Consider the following 12706-nt stretch of genomic DNA (forward strand, 5'->3'; position numbering starts at 1 on the left):
ACTTTCTAAATATTAATTTAGAGCTATTAGTTTGATAATTTGGAGGTATCATTTATTTTTTTTTCGTTTTTCCTGAAAGAAGTGTTTGTCTTACAAATTACAATGGTTAGTGCATCCATAGATTTTCCAAATCTATATTATTTGGAAGAGAGAACGTAGTTCTCAGATTTTTCATTACTGAATAGCATATTTGCGAGTATAAATTCATCGTTCTTTCCGTGTCATTTCGTCATATTTGTGCGACTATCGAGTAACATCAACAAAAATAGATACTTTAAAAGGGGTGAATGATCCTAATAGTTGCAGAGTAAATTTCAACGCGGTACAACAACACAGTAAGATCGCATAATTGGACGTATCCTTCCGTTGCGACTTTTTGCGTGAGTGGCATGGCACGGACAAATTCAATAATGGGGTTAGCCATCATCACATACAAAATCTACACAGAATATGAACTACTTAAGTTCTCAAATGTTGTACATTTTCTATATTTTTTATGAATTTAAGAATCATGGCTGTGCACGATTATACAAGCAATATGGTTCCAAGTCCAAACTAAGCAAACCATGTTGTTATATTTGAATATGGGTGGGAGTCTCTCACTCTCTGACTCTCTCTAGTCTAGTTGTTCAGTTCTACTCGGTCGGATCTCTCTCATGATTAGTCCAGTCCAAAAAAAGGATTAGAAAATGCTATTGCTATTGGATTCGGCGACCTATTTCGGGTTCAAGGTTAAATAAGTGGTATCCACGGTCTTGGATTTCTACGTGGCATTGTCGACGAACGAATAGATATCACTCGCCCCCCTCACCCCCCACCCCACCCCGGCTTGTCTCTTCTTCTTTGGTCGGCGAACCTTGATACAATGCAACCGAATTAAATTGATCGAGTCTATATTTTTCCTTCCGTCAATTTATTCGTTTTCTCTCTAATGGCGAGCGATGACGGCGATTTCCCATCGTCGAGCGATCTTGAGGAGGAGGAGGAGGACGAGAAAGAGGATTGCTACTTTAGCCATCTGGAGGAGGAGGTGGACGAGAAAGAGGATTGCTACTTGAGCGATCGAGAGGAGGCTTTCGAGGAGACCGCCCTCCAAGTCATCGAAGACGGCGCCGAAGAAGATTGCCTCTTGTCCGTCTCATCCGTACGGCGATCCCTTCTCTTCCCCTCGTTCTTTCATTTTCTTTTACTTTCCTTTTAGTTCTTTTTATCTTTTTGGGCCTTTCGAGGGTTTCTAATGCTAAAAAGTTATGTCGCGTTCTCGTTGTTTTTGCCCTTTTTGTCCATAATCTCGTTCTAGTAATTGCAATTTCATTCCCTTCCTCCATCATTTTAAGTTTTACAGTTTTTGTTTCATCTGAACGATTTGATTGCTTGTAGGTTATCACAAAGGATTCTCTTTTGGGCGCGCAGGTAATCCAATTCTTGCCCTTTACCTGTTGGGATGAATGCGGTAATTCTTTTTTTTTTTTTTTTTTTGCTTCAATTGATTGTTTCTTGGATGTTTTCGTGCATCTTATAGAAGGAAGATTTGCGGAAGGTAATGGATTTGTTGTGCCTACGCGAGAACCACGCGAGGACGCTGCTGATTCACTTCCGCTGGGATGTGGAGAGGATCTTTGAGTTGTTAGATCAGAAGGGAAGGGAAAGATTGTTCTCGGATGCTGGTGTGGCTGTCGTAGAAAATAAAGTTCGCACCTTGTCTAGTACGTCATTGAATCTGTTCACCTGTAATATATGTTTCGAGGAGGTCCCTCCTAATGGAGTCACAGAGATGGATTGTGGGCACTGCTATTGCAATGAATGTAAGTGCTCTCTCTCAGTAATAAATCTTCACAATCTCTTGCCTACCACTTTGTCAGCTATGACTAATGTGTGTATAATTTTCACTCATATTCACTGTTACGATGTTCTTTCATGAATAAAATAAACATATCAGCAGTGTTTGACATCATTATCAGTTCTTAGTATGTGGCTGTAAGGAGGAAAATAATTGTTAATCACGCCTCATTTATCTTCCATGGATTGGTTATAGTTTCTCAGAGATTACTCATGAACTCCTACAGAAGCACAATGTTTGTGCCTGTATACCAAGCCATTATCTCTTTCCTATACCATCTCTCAGAGAACAAGAGCTGGGTCATTGTTCTGACAAGTGACAAATTAACCAATTTCTTTTACTGTACTGCCTTTTACACTGCAGGAGCTTTTGTAGGCTTTGCATGTAGACTTGAAACTTTGCGTTCATGTTACCTTCATCTATTTCCAATTTTGTGTTTTTTCCTTGAATAACCACTAATTTAGTGACATTCTGTTGCTTAGGTTGGACGGGACATTTTATTGTGAAGATCAATGATGGTCTGAGTCGGTGCATTAAGTGCATGGCCCCAAAGTGTAATGCTGTTTGTGATGAGGCAGTAGTTAGGAATTTGGTCAGTGCAAAGCATCCGGATATTGCAGATCGTTTTGAACGATTTTTGCTTGAATCTTATATTGAAGATAATAATAATGTTAAATGGTGCCCCAGTGTACCACATTGTGGAAATGCAATCCACGTTAAAGGTGATACTTATTGTGAGGTGGAATGTACTTGTGGCCTGCAGTTCTGTTTCAGATGCCTGTCAGAAGCACATTCACCTTGTTCGTGCTTGATGTGGGAATTCTGGATTAGGAAATGTCAGGATGAGTCAGAGACTGTGAAATGGATTACAGTTAACACTAAGCCTTGTCCCCACTGTCACAAGCATGTTGAGAAGAATGGTGGCTGCAACCTAGTTGCCTGTATCTGTGGACAAGCATTCTGGTTAGTCTTTTATCCTTTAGTATACTTTGTTCTCATTTTCTTTAACATAACCAATTGTATTTTCATCAAGTCAGGTATCCACGTTCCTGTGTATCTCTATCTTGATAACAGTCTGTGTTCCTTGAATTTTGATTAATAATTCCATTGTTACTGCTGCATGCTTTCCATCTTTATTATTCTTTTTGGTAAAATTGCATCATCATTTGATTCCTCTAGAATACTTCTAGGACCTTCTTAATGGATTGTGTGCCTTCCATTCAATACTACTTCGCTCCAGCTAAATTATACATATATTCTAGGTTGAAGTATCTTTTGTAATGACAATGTTGGTCATGTGCGAGAAAATGAAATTGTCTCAGTTTTATGACAAAGATAGAAAACTTCTGTTTTTAATGTCATATGCAAATATCGAACTCAAAATAGTTGTTTGCCTGGGATGCTCCAATGAGAACTGCTTCGTACTTGCTGATGCGTTGTGCATTAGGTATTGGCTTTCTGAACTCTTTCGTGTCAATGCAGTTGGTTATGTGGTGGTGCTACAGGGCGAGAACATACATGGTCAAGCATTAGAGGCCATAGTTGTGGACGATTCGTAGAAGATCAGGCAAAGAAGACAGAGAAAACAAGGCGAGATCTCTACCGGTACATGCACTATTACAACCGATACAAGGCTCACATGGATTCTCTTAAGCAGGAAAGCAATCTCAAGGAAACTACCCAGGGAAAGATATTTATTTCAGAAAACAAGGAATCCAGTGTCAAGGATTTCTCTTGGGTGACAAATGGATTGAATAGGCTCTTTAGATCAAGGCGTGTACTTTCATATTCTTATCCATTTGCATTTTACATGTTCGGAGATGAGCTCTTCAAGGATGAGATGACACCAAAGGACAAAGAAATGAAGCAAAACTTATTTGAGGACCAGCAACAACAACTAGAATCAAATGTTGAAAGACTATCTAGCTTCCTAGAGAAGAATTTTCATGATTTTTCAGATGATGAGGTCATGGACACAATGAGGCATGTCATCAACCTGTGTGGTGTTGTTGATAAGATTTGCAAGCAGATGTAAGTAAGCACTTAATAAATTACTTTCAATATGTTCATGTGTTAGTAATACTGATACTATTGTCACTGCAGGTACCAATGCATTGAGAATGAATTGCTGTATCCACTCCGTGCAACTCATAATATTGCACCATATAAATCGAAAGGCCTTGAGAGGGCATCAGAACTTTCCATTTGTTGGGATGCGAACCAGATGGTAAAAAGCAACTGTGCTCAATCAGAGTCAACTCTGGACAGAGATGGTATGATTTTACCTTGTTGCTATTGAGAATTCTTGTAAATCCCGTTTGTGTTTTTGTTTCTCTTGATTTGTTTTCTTAGTTTTTATATTCCAAGATTTTTCCATGGAATTGGAAGCTGCTAAAGAAACTTTTCAATATGCTTCACAGGGGGAACCAAGCTAGGAAAACATTCTATTGTTCCCCATGTATCTTCAAGACCGGATGAGAGCAGTCATTCTTCTCATAAACGACGCAGGAGAGGAGCTCATAGAGGCTACTATTGATCTCAACATGCCAATATATGTGTTTGACAAGATCTGAGACCACTCCGATGTTGCATCCTTCGTTATTGTACAGCTTTAACTTGAGCAGCTGCGATTACAGGGAGTAAACTTCCTGCTAGTTCTGATAGAGTTTTGGTGTTTCTTTTTTCCATTTTTACCTGGCAACAGGACCTGGAAATATAATTAGAAGCGTAAGCTTTCTTCTTTGGCATATGATGACGGGCACTGAGATATGTTCATAGCTTCTAACTTTCTATAAAGTCAATTCATATCTTCAGAAAGTGAGGAACATTTGAAACCTTGGACTTTTTCTACTGTAAGGAATGCCCGGCAATTTTGAATGCCTTGTATGATAGGCTAAGCTTATGGTAATGAATTATTTTATGTGACTGACTACTAATTTTCTTTTCTTTCTTTTCTTATTTGTTCATGAACTTATGAGTTATCTTATTTTTCTTGCTGGCTATCAGTGTTCTAAGTTGCTGTTTTTGTTTTTTTGTTGTACTTTTTGCAGACTCATTTTCTTTATGAGTTATTTTCAAATATGAATATGAGAATCATTCATCAATGAAAGAAGTGATTTCTTTCACTATTCATTTGGCAAGTTCGCCAGAAGTAATAGCTGATTTAGCTAAAATTTCATACTAGGTTTTTAGAAAGGGGTATACCTTGACTTTGGTATATGTTGACAAGCTTTCTTGATGCATAAGAATATCCTCATGCAACGTCTGGCAAATAAGATCTCCCTACCAATTTAGTCAAATCTCTCTCCACAGATTGGTTCTTGCTTTATAACGTAGAGAGGTAGCCAGTTCACCCATGCCGTTGACTCTCGCTCATATTCTGAAGAAAATTACGCTCTTATTTAGTAAAGTCTAATAAACAGCGAGACTAGCTCCCATGCAAGGCGACACTTTCAAATAAACAGCGAGCTCTTCCCTTTTCCTCTCGTTTATGTCGTGAAAAAGTCTTCATAAGGGAATCCGTTTCCCTGGGGAAATTAGGACCCGTAGTCCGATTCTGCCGAAACCGTTTCCCCAACCATATCCGGAAACCGCGCCTAAGAGGCCGTATAGCCAGTCTCCTACTGCCGCGTGTACCAGCTATGGATGGAATCAACCGCTCGTTTCCTCCTCCTGCAGACGACACTTCACCCCCTCCTCTGCTCACTCTCCTCACGCTAAAACCCTCCCCCGTCGGATCCTTCACCAGCCTGTTTTTCTCCTAGGTCTCAACTGAACCCTAACCCTAGAAGTGGAAGCGGTGGGAGGAGGAGGCGGGGACGATGGAGTGCCTCGGCCGCGGGAGCTCCGCCGCTATCTCGGTTTCGTTCGACGCATGGAGGTTTAGGAGGCGGAGAACGGCGGAAGATCGGATCCTTTACGAGAGGAGGCGGTCTTTGGAGCTCCTCCGGCCTCTTAGGGTGAGAGCAGCCAGTGGAGGACGAGAGAGCTGTGCGGCAACGGAAATGGCGAGCGTGGCGGTGGAGGAGTTCGCCGACGATGAAGATTCCATAAAGGCTGGGGGAAGTGAAATATTTTTTGTCAAAATGCAGGAGAAGAAGCTGATGGAGAAGCAAAGCAAGATCGCCGACAAGGTCTTTTCGTGTTCCCTGCTTTGGTATAACAGGCATTGGGATGCTCTCTTTATAACTGAATCATATTCCATTTATTTACACACCTGATGCTTCGTTTCTTAGATTGACCTTCTCTCTCACTAGAAATGTGAAATGTTGTCCCTATTGCATAATTCCTTGCTTCTTTTTGTGTCATTGTCTGTGTTAACGTGGAGTAGAAATTATTTTGGTTTATGCTTTTCATAGCAGATACCTGCTTGAAATTTTACACATTTTCGTATAGTCCAATCTTATCTTGGGTTTCTCTCTAATAAGACCCCTTGATGTATAAGACAATTGTATTGAGATATTGAGAAATAAAATATGGCAAGAGATTGAATCATTGGATAATACGAGAAAATGAATGATGGGCAATTAAGCAGAAATGAGCCTTGATATATCAGTTGTTTTTCACTATTTGTCAATTTATCACTGTTCGTCGTACAGAGAACTATCATGATCAAAGTGATCTAAATAGTCCTGTGGGGATCTTTGCTGTGAAACATGTTTTTTCAATTGAAACAAAACAAGTTGACTGGATCCTTAATTGCGGAGCCCTCTTGATCACTATAAAAACAAGAGGAAATTGTATTTTGTTCCTTTTGGAAACTGTTGTTCGTCATGATTTAGCAGTATTTTAGAGCTACCTAAGTTTGGGTTCCGGATATGTGCTTCTGGATCTATTAACAACCCAACAATGGCCTTGAGACCAAACAGGCATGGTATATATGATTTATATGAAATTATAAATATTTTAAAGATAGTAAAACAAAGTGTATGAAAAATGTTTGAATAGCCTTTATCTTTCCTAATTACCTTTTCTACATTATAATTTATGAACTACTTTCTTTATTTCAAGAAGTTTGATCAACAATGCTTTTGATTTGGGAATTTCAGCTAGTGTAGAGACAACCACTCTCAAATTTTATTTATCTTTCTTGCAGTTATCTCCTATATCCACTGTGGATTCCATACTAGATTTGGTCGTGATTGGTTGTGGTCCAGCTGGGCTTTCTCTGGCTGCGGAATCGGCAAAGAAAGGACTTAGTGTAGGTCTTATCGGGCCAGATCTTCCATTTACAAATAACTATGGTGTATGGGAGGACGAGTTTAAAGGTAATTTGATGATCTGCAACTGCATCCAGATATTCTGTTTATTGATGTTATATTTTATTCTTTTGTAAAAGTATATTGGAAAATATGATTGGTTGTTTTGCAATTTCCATTTACAAGTAGTACCACATTCTCATTTTACTAATGTCAATAACTTTTCATAAATTTGAGAATAATCTTTCATCCATTTTTTTCTTTATTTCTCAAGGGATTAATAAACTGTTATTTTAGATCTTGGACTAGAAAGTTGCATCGAACATGTCTGGCGGGATACAATCGTATACCTTGATAATGATGATCCTATCTTAATTGGTCGTGCTTACGGTAGAGTTGACAGGGATTTGTTGCACGAAGAGTTGCTGAGGAGGTATGTTATCTTAATGTTTACATAAGTTAGAACGGCATTTGGTCCTCATGTGCAGAGATTTGGTTCAAATTATACCTGTTTAACATTTTCAGGTGTTGTGAGTCTGGTGTCACATACCTCAATTCGAAAGTGGAAAGGATAATTGAATCAAGTGAGGGATGTAGCTTAGTTTCTTGTGAAAGTGATTGTATGATTCCTTGCAGGTAACATCAAAGTTCAGAGTTCAGAGAGCTGATAGCTTAGTGGAGACTATCTAACTGTTGTCAATACAGGCTCGCAATTGTTGCATCTGGAGCAGCATCTGGTAAACTTCTCGAATACGAGGTAGGAGGTCCTCGTGTTTCTGTGCAGACAGCATATGGAGTGGAAGTTGAGGTAGGAAGTATCTGTTCATGTTCATTGAATATGTTTGTGGTTATTGTAATGCTTCTTTACCATATCTTTTCTTCTTAAGTTGGAATTATGGTCCTTTTTGTTAATCTCACTTGTTTAGCTGGCACTAAAGTTTTCTCTACATTATGTTTAAATATTTCTTCCTCTGGTAATTCTGCTTGTTACGTAAACTCTGACTAGAATTTGTGCATAAAAGAACTTAAGATAGTTGGAGCCATTAGATCATATGACATGTTTCACTGGTTGAGAACAACATGATAGATAAACTAATGTAGATATCCTTATCTTTGTAAAGAAACCATATGAATGTTATTGAATCATTGGTATGTTGTCTTATGCCGTGATGGACTTTATAGTTTATAATACACATAACTTGACAATAATTTTATTAAAGGTGCATAATGTACATTTTTTTTTTTGCATAGATACAGATGCAGTATGAATCACAACATCCTGTCTTCATATGGGACTCACATGTTTTAGCCTTGCCCAGCATGTAGTGGAGAGTGTGTTGTTCATGCCGAGTGTGTTTCATCTTGACCTACAAGTTTTTTAAGAGGTAGCATGCTTCAATATTTTAGAAAATTATGCAACCATGGATGTATTATGCCAAATTAGAGAGGGTGGAGGGGCTGCTCAGTCTTTTCAAGATTTGGAAGATTCTTGTGTTTGAACATATAGGATTTCACTCATCATATGAACTGGACAAACTGCTGATATGTAAAAGGAAACTTCAATTTTCGAAGTTGAAAGTTGAAACATATCAAGTACTCTAGTTTTGCAAATATGGTATGTATGGCCAGAACATTCTTTCTCATTATTGGAATGCAGTACATATCTATCCATAACTATTGTTAATGCTAATGGATCATACCATGATCCACAAAACCAACTACCTCTATAGTGTAAGCTTAGTGGATGAGGAATAAAAACATGTTATTGAGATGTTGCTAGAAATTCAGTTTGTGGAATACAACTAAACTAATAGGAGATCAAGAAGAGTCGATGCTTCTTCACCTATGTATTCAATAGTTATCTAATACTTTGCTGAAGTAATGAAGAAGGGTACCTTTGCTAGACAAAATTGTATGGAGGAAAGGACCAATCTACTAAATTTCAGTATTTAATAGTTTGAAAGATATGTCTAAGTTGTTGTGGTGGAATTTTTCTTACTGAAACCTAAAAAGTTTTTGAAAACGACATTGGATTTTCTTGCTCCTTGCAGTTAGTAAATCTACTAATTGACAACTGGGTATTGCCATGCATATGAATCAAATTTATCCAATATGCCCGAGTCAAGCAAGAATACTGTTATCTCTGTGACTGCAGAAATGAAAAGGGTGAAGGAACAAGATTCCTTCTAGCACTGATAAGTGATACCTACTGTGAACATGAAGATATATATATACAGAAAAGTCTTACGCTCATTCCATTGTCTTAATCATTTTATCCCTTGGCATTGTATCTTGACTAACTATATCAAAACATGCTCTCTTCTGGTTCTTCAGTTAATTGACGATGCATTCTTGTTTCCTAGTTATATGCAAAAATAAAATTTGTAACTTATACTATTATTCCTTGAGAAAGTTTCTAGCCATTTTATTGTTGCTTTCAGCTGTAAGTTCTTTTCAGAATGGTTTTCAACTTTCAGGTGGAAAACAATCCATATGATCCCAGCTTAATGGTTTTCATGGACTACAGAGATTATGTAAAAGACAAAAAATCATGTCCTGAAGCGGAATATCCTACCTTTCTTTATGTCATGCCCATGTCATCTACGAGAGTCTTCTATGAGGTTGGTCAGAAACTAAGCAACACTCTTGTGAAATATTTTCTCTCCTATAACTAATTACTGTTTGCAATCTGATGATAGGAAACTTGCTTAGCTTCGAAAGATGCAATGCCTTTTGATCTTCTTAAGAAAAAGCTAATGTCTCGCTTGGAAGATATGGGTGTTCAAATATTAAAAGTCTATGAAGAGGTAAGCTATTGAGTATATCTCCAAGACATACGATATTTTCCTCCTTTTTATGGAATTTAACTTCTCTAATCTGAGTGCTTGCAGCAACCTAACTATCAATTAAAAGTAAAAGGGGAGACACAATGAATGTAGAAGCCAGGAATAAAAAGCTTTGGTAATGTAGGAAATAACTCTAAAGAAGAATTATACCAATTAATGCAAATACATAATTACATTTTGTCTATTGTCATTCCCTTGTCTTCTGACTGTGGTGAGATAAATAAGAATTTGGATTTGGATTTGAACTTGCCAGATCTATGCTAACATTTTACACTTGTTGGCATGTGTTACCCCAATTTGTTGGGGAAAGTCTTGACAGTGATGTTTCTCTTGATGTGATACATGTAGAAGTTCATGCCTCTGAGATGACTGACTTCATATCCCATAATACACCTAAAAGACACTTATAGCAACTTAGATTTTGTTTGTGTTGCTAGAACCATGTACATTCTGAAGGATCTGAATATTAATTTCTTTCAAAGGAATGGTCCTATATTCCAGTTGGTGGTTCCTTGCCAAACACAGACCAAAAAATTCTTGCATTTGGTGCTGCAGCCAGCATGGTCCATCCTGCTACAGGCAAGCCAATCCCTTTTCTATATTTCAATCCTTTTCATTTCTTTTAAAAGAAAATTCTAACGATGGCATAGCTGCTAAACAGGATATTCAGTAGTGCGTTCCTTGTCTGAAGCTCCCAGATATGCTTCTGTAATAGCTAATATTTTGAAGAAAGGCAACCATTCCAGACAGAATTTACTGGTTGGAAGTATTCATAGTCCCTCAATGCTAGGTATGTGAAGGCTGCTTTTTACTTGCAACAAATTGGCATTTCAAGAGTGGTTGATTTCATATAGAATTTGCAGCGATATGAAGAATCACCTAATGTTTTCTAAGAGAACTTAGAAGAGGGAAACCAAAGTATAAAAGAATTTAAAAGCACTGCAGGCAAAGAATTTACAGCAGAGAAAAGGCACCAATAATTTCTATTAATAAAGATTGAACGCTCCAATGTAGTTTTGGACCTCCTCACCCCAATCAAACAATTATGTCATCATGGAAGAAAAGAAAATAAATCCTGGTAGCAGTTCACATTTGTAAGAACAGCAATGAACTGTTTGCAAAACTTCAGCCTATGAATGCTTCATGGGCCTGAACAGGTAATATATCATGCATTTATATGATTCCTCCTATGAGGAACATGAAATGGTCGAAGGGAATAGAGGGTTCCTCCATATTAGTTCTCTATGGGCAGAGAGAAACCATCTGAATATAGTACTGGTCTAGAGTAGAGGTAAGAAAGTGATTTGTTAGTGGTGATTATGCAACTGGAAAAATCTTAAGTGACTTCAAGTGATGGACTTGGATAAGCATAAATGAGCTCATCACTGGTGGATTCTTCCACATCTTGGAAGAAGTGACGTTTGACTAAAATGTGTTTTTATTGAAGGCAGGTTGATTTTTCTTTTCTTGTCGTTTTGGTTAGTCTCACCATGAATTACATTTCTCTTATCTTAGTGAGTAAATTTAATCGGACTACCATATCTTTTAATAATAAAGAGTTGCAAAAACTTTTCTGGTCACTATAAATTGCAATTAATAAAACATAGCCTATATAATGTCAGAGCACAATACTTTTATGATAAGGAACTGAACTAATAAGGAAGTCCTGGAAGGACTGTGCTACTTATGTATAACACAACACAATTATCTAGTTGATGTTGTTATCTGAGTTTGTTCATTATTTTGGTGTTTCAGCATGGAGAACACTGTGGCCTCAGGAGAGAAAACGTCAACGGGCATTCTTCCTCTTTGGGCTGGCACTGATACTACAGTTGGATATTGAAGGCATCAGAACATTCTTCCAGATTTTTTTCCGCTTACCTAATTGGTATTTCAAATTTTAGCGCTTCCTACTCATGTTTAAAGAAATGGCTGAGGACATTAATGGAACAATGCCTGCATATCAACTTGATTAGCTTGCTGTTGATCTTGTAATGTTTGTAACTTGAAGTCTTGTAGTGAGTAAAATTTAGTCACCTGTAAGACAGTGATTATGTGGCAGGGATTCCTTTCGTTATTTTTGGCATAATAGTTGATTAATTTCAACTAACTCGGATCTCTTTCCTTCTCAGGATGTGGCAGGGATTCCTCGGCTCCACGCTTTCATCTGTAGACCTCATATTGTTTGCTTCCTACATGTTTGCAATTGCGCCAAACAGCCTGAGAATGTGTCTTGTCAGGCATCTCCTGTCTGATCCCACTGGGGCGATTATGATAAAGACATATCTTGCACTGTAATTTATTACCTCGTTGCTCTGCCAGAAAGGGAAATTTTTTCCCTAGTGTGTAAGTTTTGACAAATGTATATATTGTAGAAAGGAACTTAAGTTTGTTGGTTTAAACGTTGTTGCTTCCAATAATTGTGGGCCATTTCCATGTAGATTGAATGTAGTAGTTTGATTGTAAGAACATAGTAAATAGGAGGCCATATTCTGCATTTCTTAAGGCCATATTCTGCTTCTATGCCCTTATTATTTTAGTTATAGTCTTAAAAATGTGCTGTCTTCTGAGGTCGATTCATTTGCAAATTACAGCTTAGGTCCTGAACTTCTGTGTTTCTTTTTGCCTTGTAATGATGCATTCTTTATTAACATGGTTTTGGGCCCAACCATGGTAGGCCTGGATAGTCGGCCTAATTCGTGGGGGGTAATTGTTACCCAAAGCCGAGCCCAAAATATTAAATTCTAACGTGTACGAAAATTAATAAAATGAGCCCTACATTTGGGTGGGTGCGACTGCAGGTGCAGACTTTGAGCTATTGT

At 37.9% G+C, this 12706-nt stretch overlaps 2 protein-coding genes across 3 annotated transcripts; both read left to right on the forward strand.

The window, feature by feature from the left end:
* Positions 1–805: 805 nt before the first annotated feature.
* On the forward strand, positions 806–4767 carry LOC140774835 (probable E3 ubiquitin-protein ligase ARI2). Its single transcript, XM_073117979.1, has 7 exons — positions 806–1144; positions 1381–1413; positions 1523–1805; positions 2323–2803; positions 3323–3871; positions 3944–4113; positions 4261–4767. Exons 1-7 carry the CDS (start codon positions 932–934, stop codon positions 4374–4376), a joined length of 1845 nt encoding a protein of 614 aa, XP_072974080.1. The 5' UTR covers positions 806–931; the 3' UTR covers positions 4377–4767.
* Positions 4768–5484: 717 nt separating this feature from the next.
* On the forward strand, positions 5485–12286 carry LOC140774584 (lycopene epsilon cyclase, chloroplastic). Of its 2 annotated transcripts, none has more exons than XM_073117636.1 (11): positions 5485–5973; positions 6936–7107; positions 7336–7471; positions 7564–7674; positions 7744–7846; positions 9516–9659; positions 9738–9845; positions 10367–10463; positions 10546–10674; positions 11640–11729; positions 12017–12286. In XM_073117636.1, exons 1-11 carry the CDS (start codon positions 5662–5664, stop codon positions 12055–12057), a joined length of 1443 nt encoding a protein of 480 aa, XP_072973737.1. In that variant the 5' UTR covers positions 5485–5661; the 3' UTR covers positions 12058–12286. The 2 variants fall into 2 exon arrangements, with proteins under 2 accessions (XP_072973737.1, XP_072973736.1); XM_073117635.1 differs by having other exon boundaries at positions 5487–5973; positions 11640–11772.
* Positions 12287–12706: the final 420 nt, after the last annotated feature.

The sequence above is a fragment of the Typha angustifolia genome, chromosome 13 (genome assembly GCF_048772165.1).
Source record: "Typha angustifolia cultivar Huaian chromosome 13, ASM4877216v1, whole genome shotgun sequence".
Taxonomy (NCBI): domain Eukaryota; kingdom Viridiplantae; phylum Streptophyta; class Magnoliopsida; order Poales; family Typhaceae; genus Typha; species Typha angustifolia.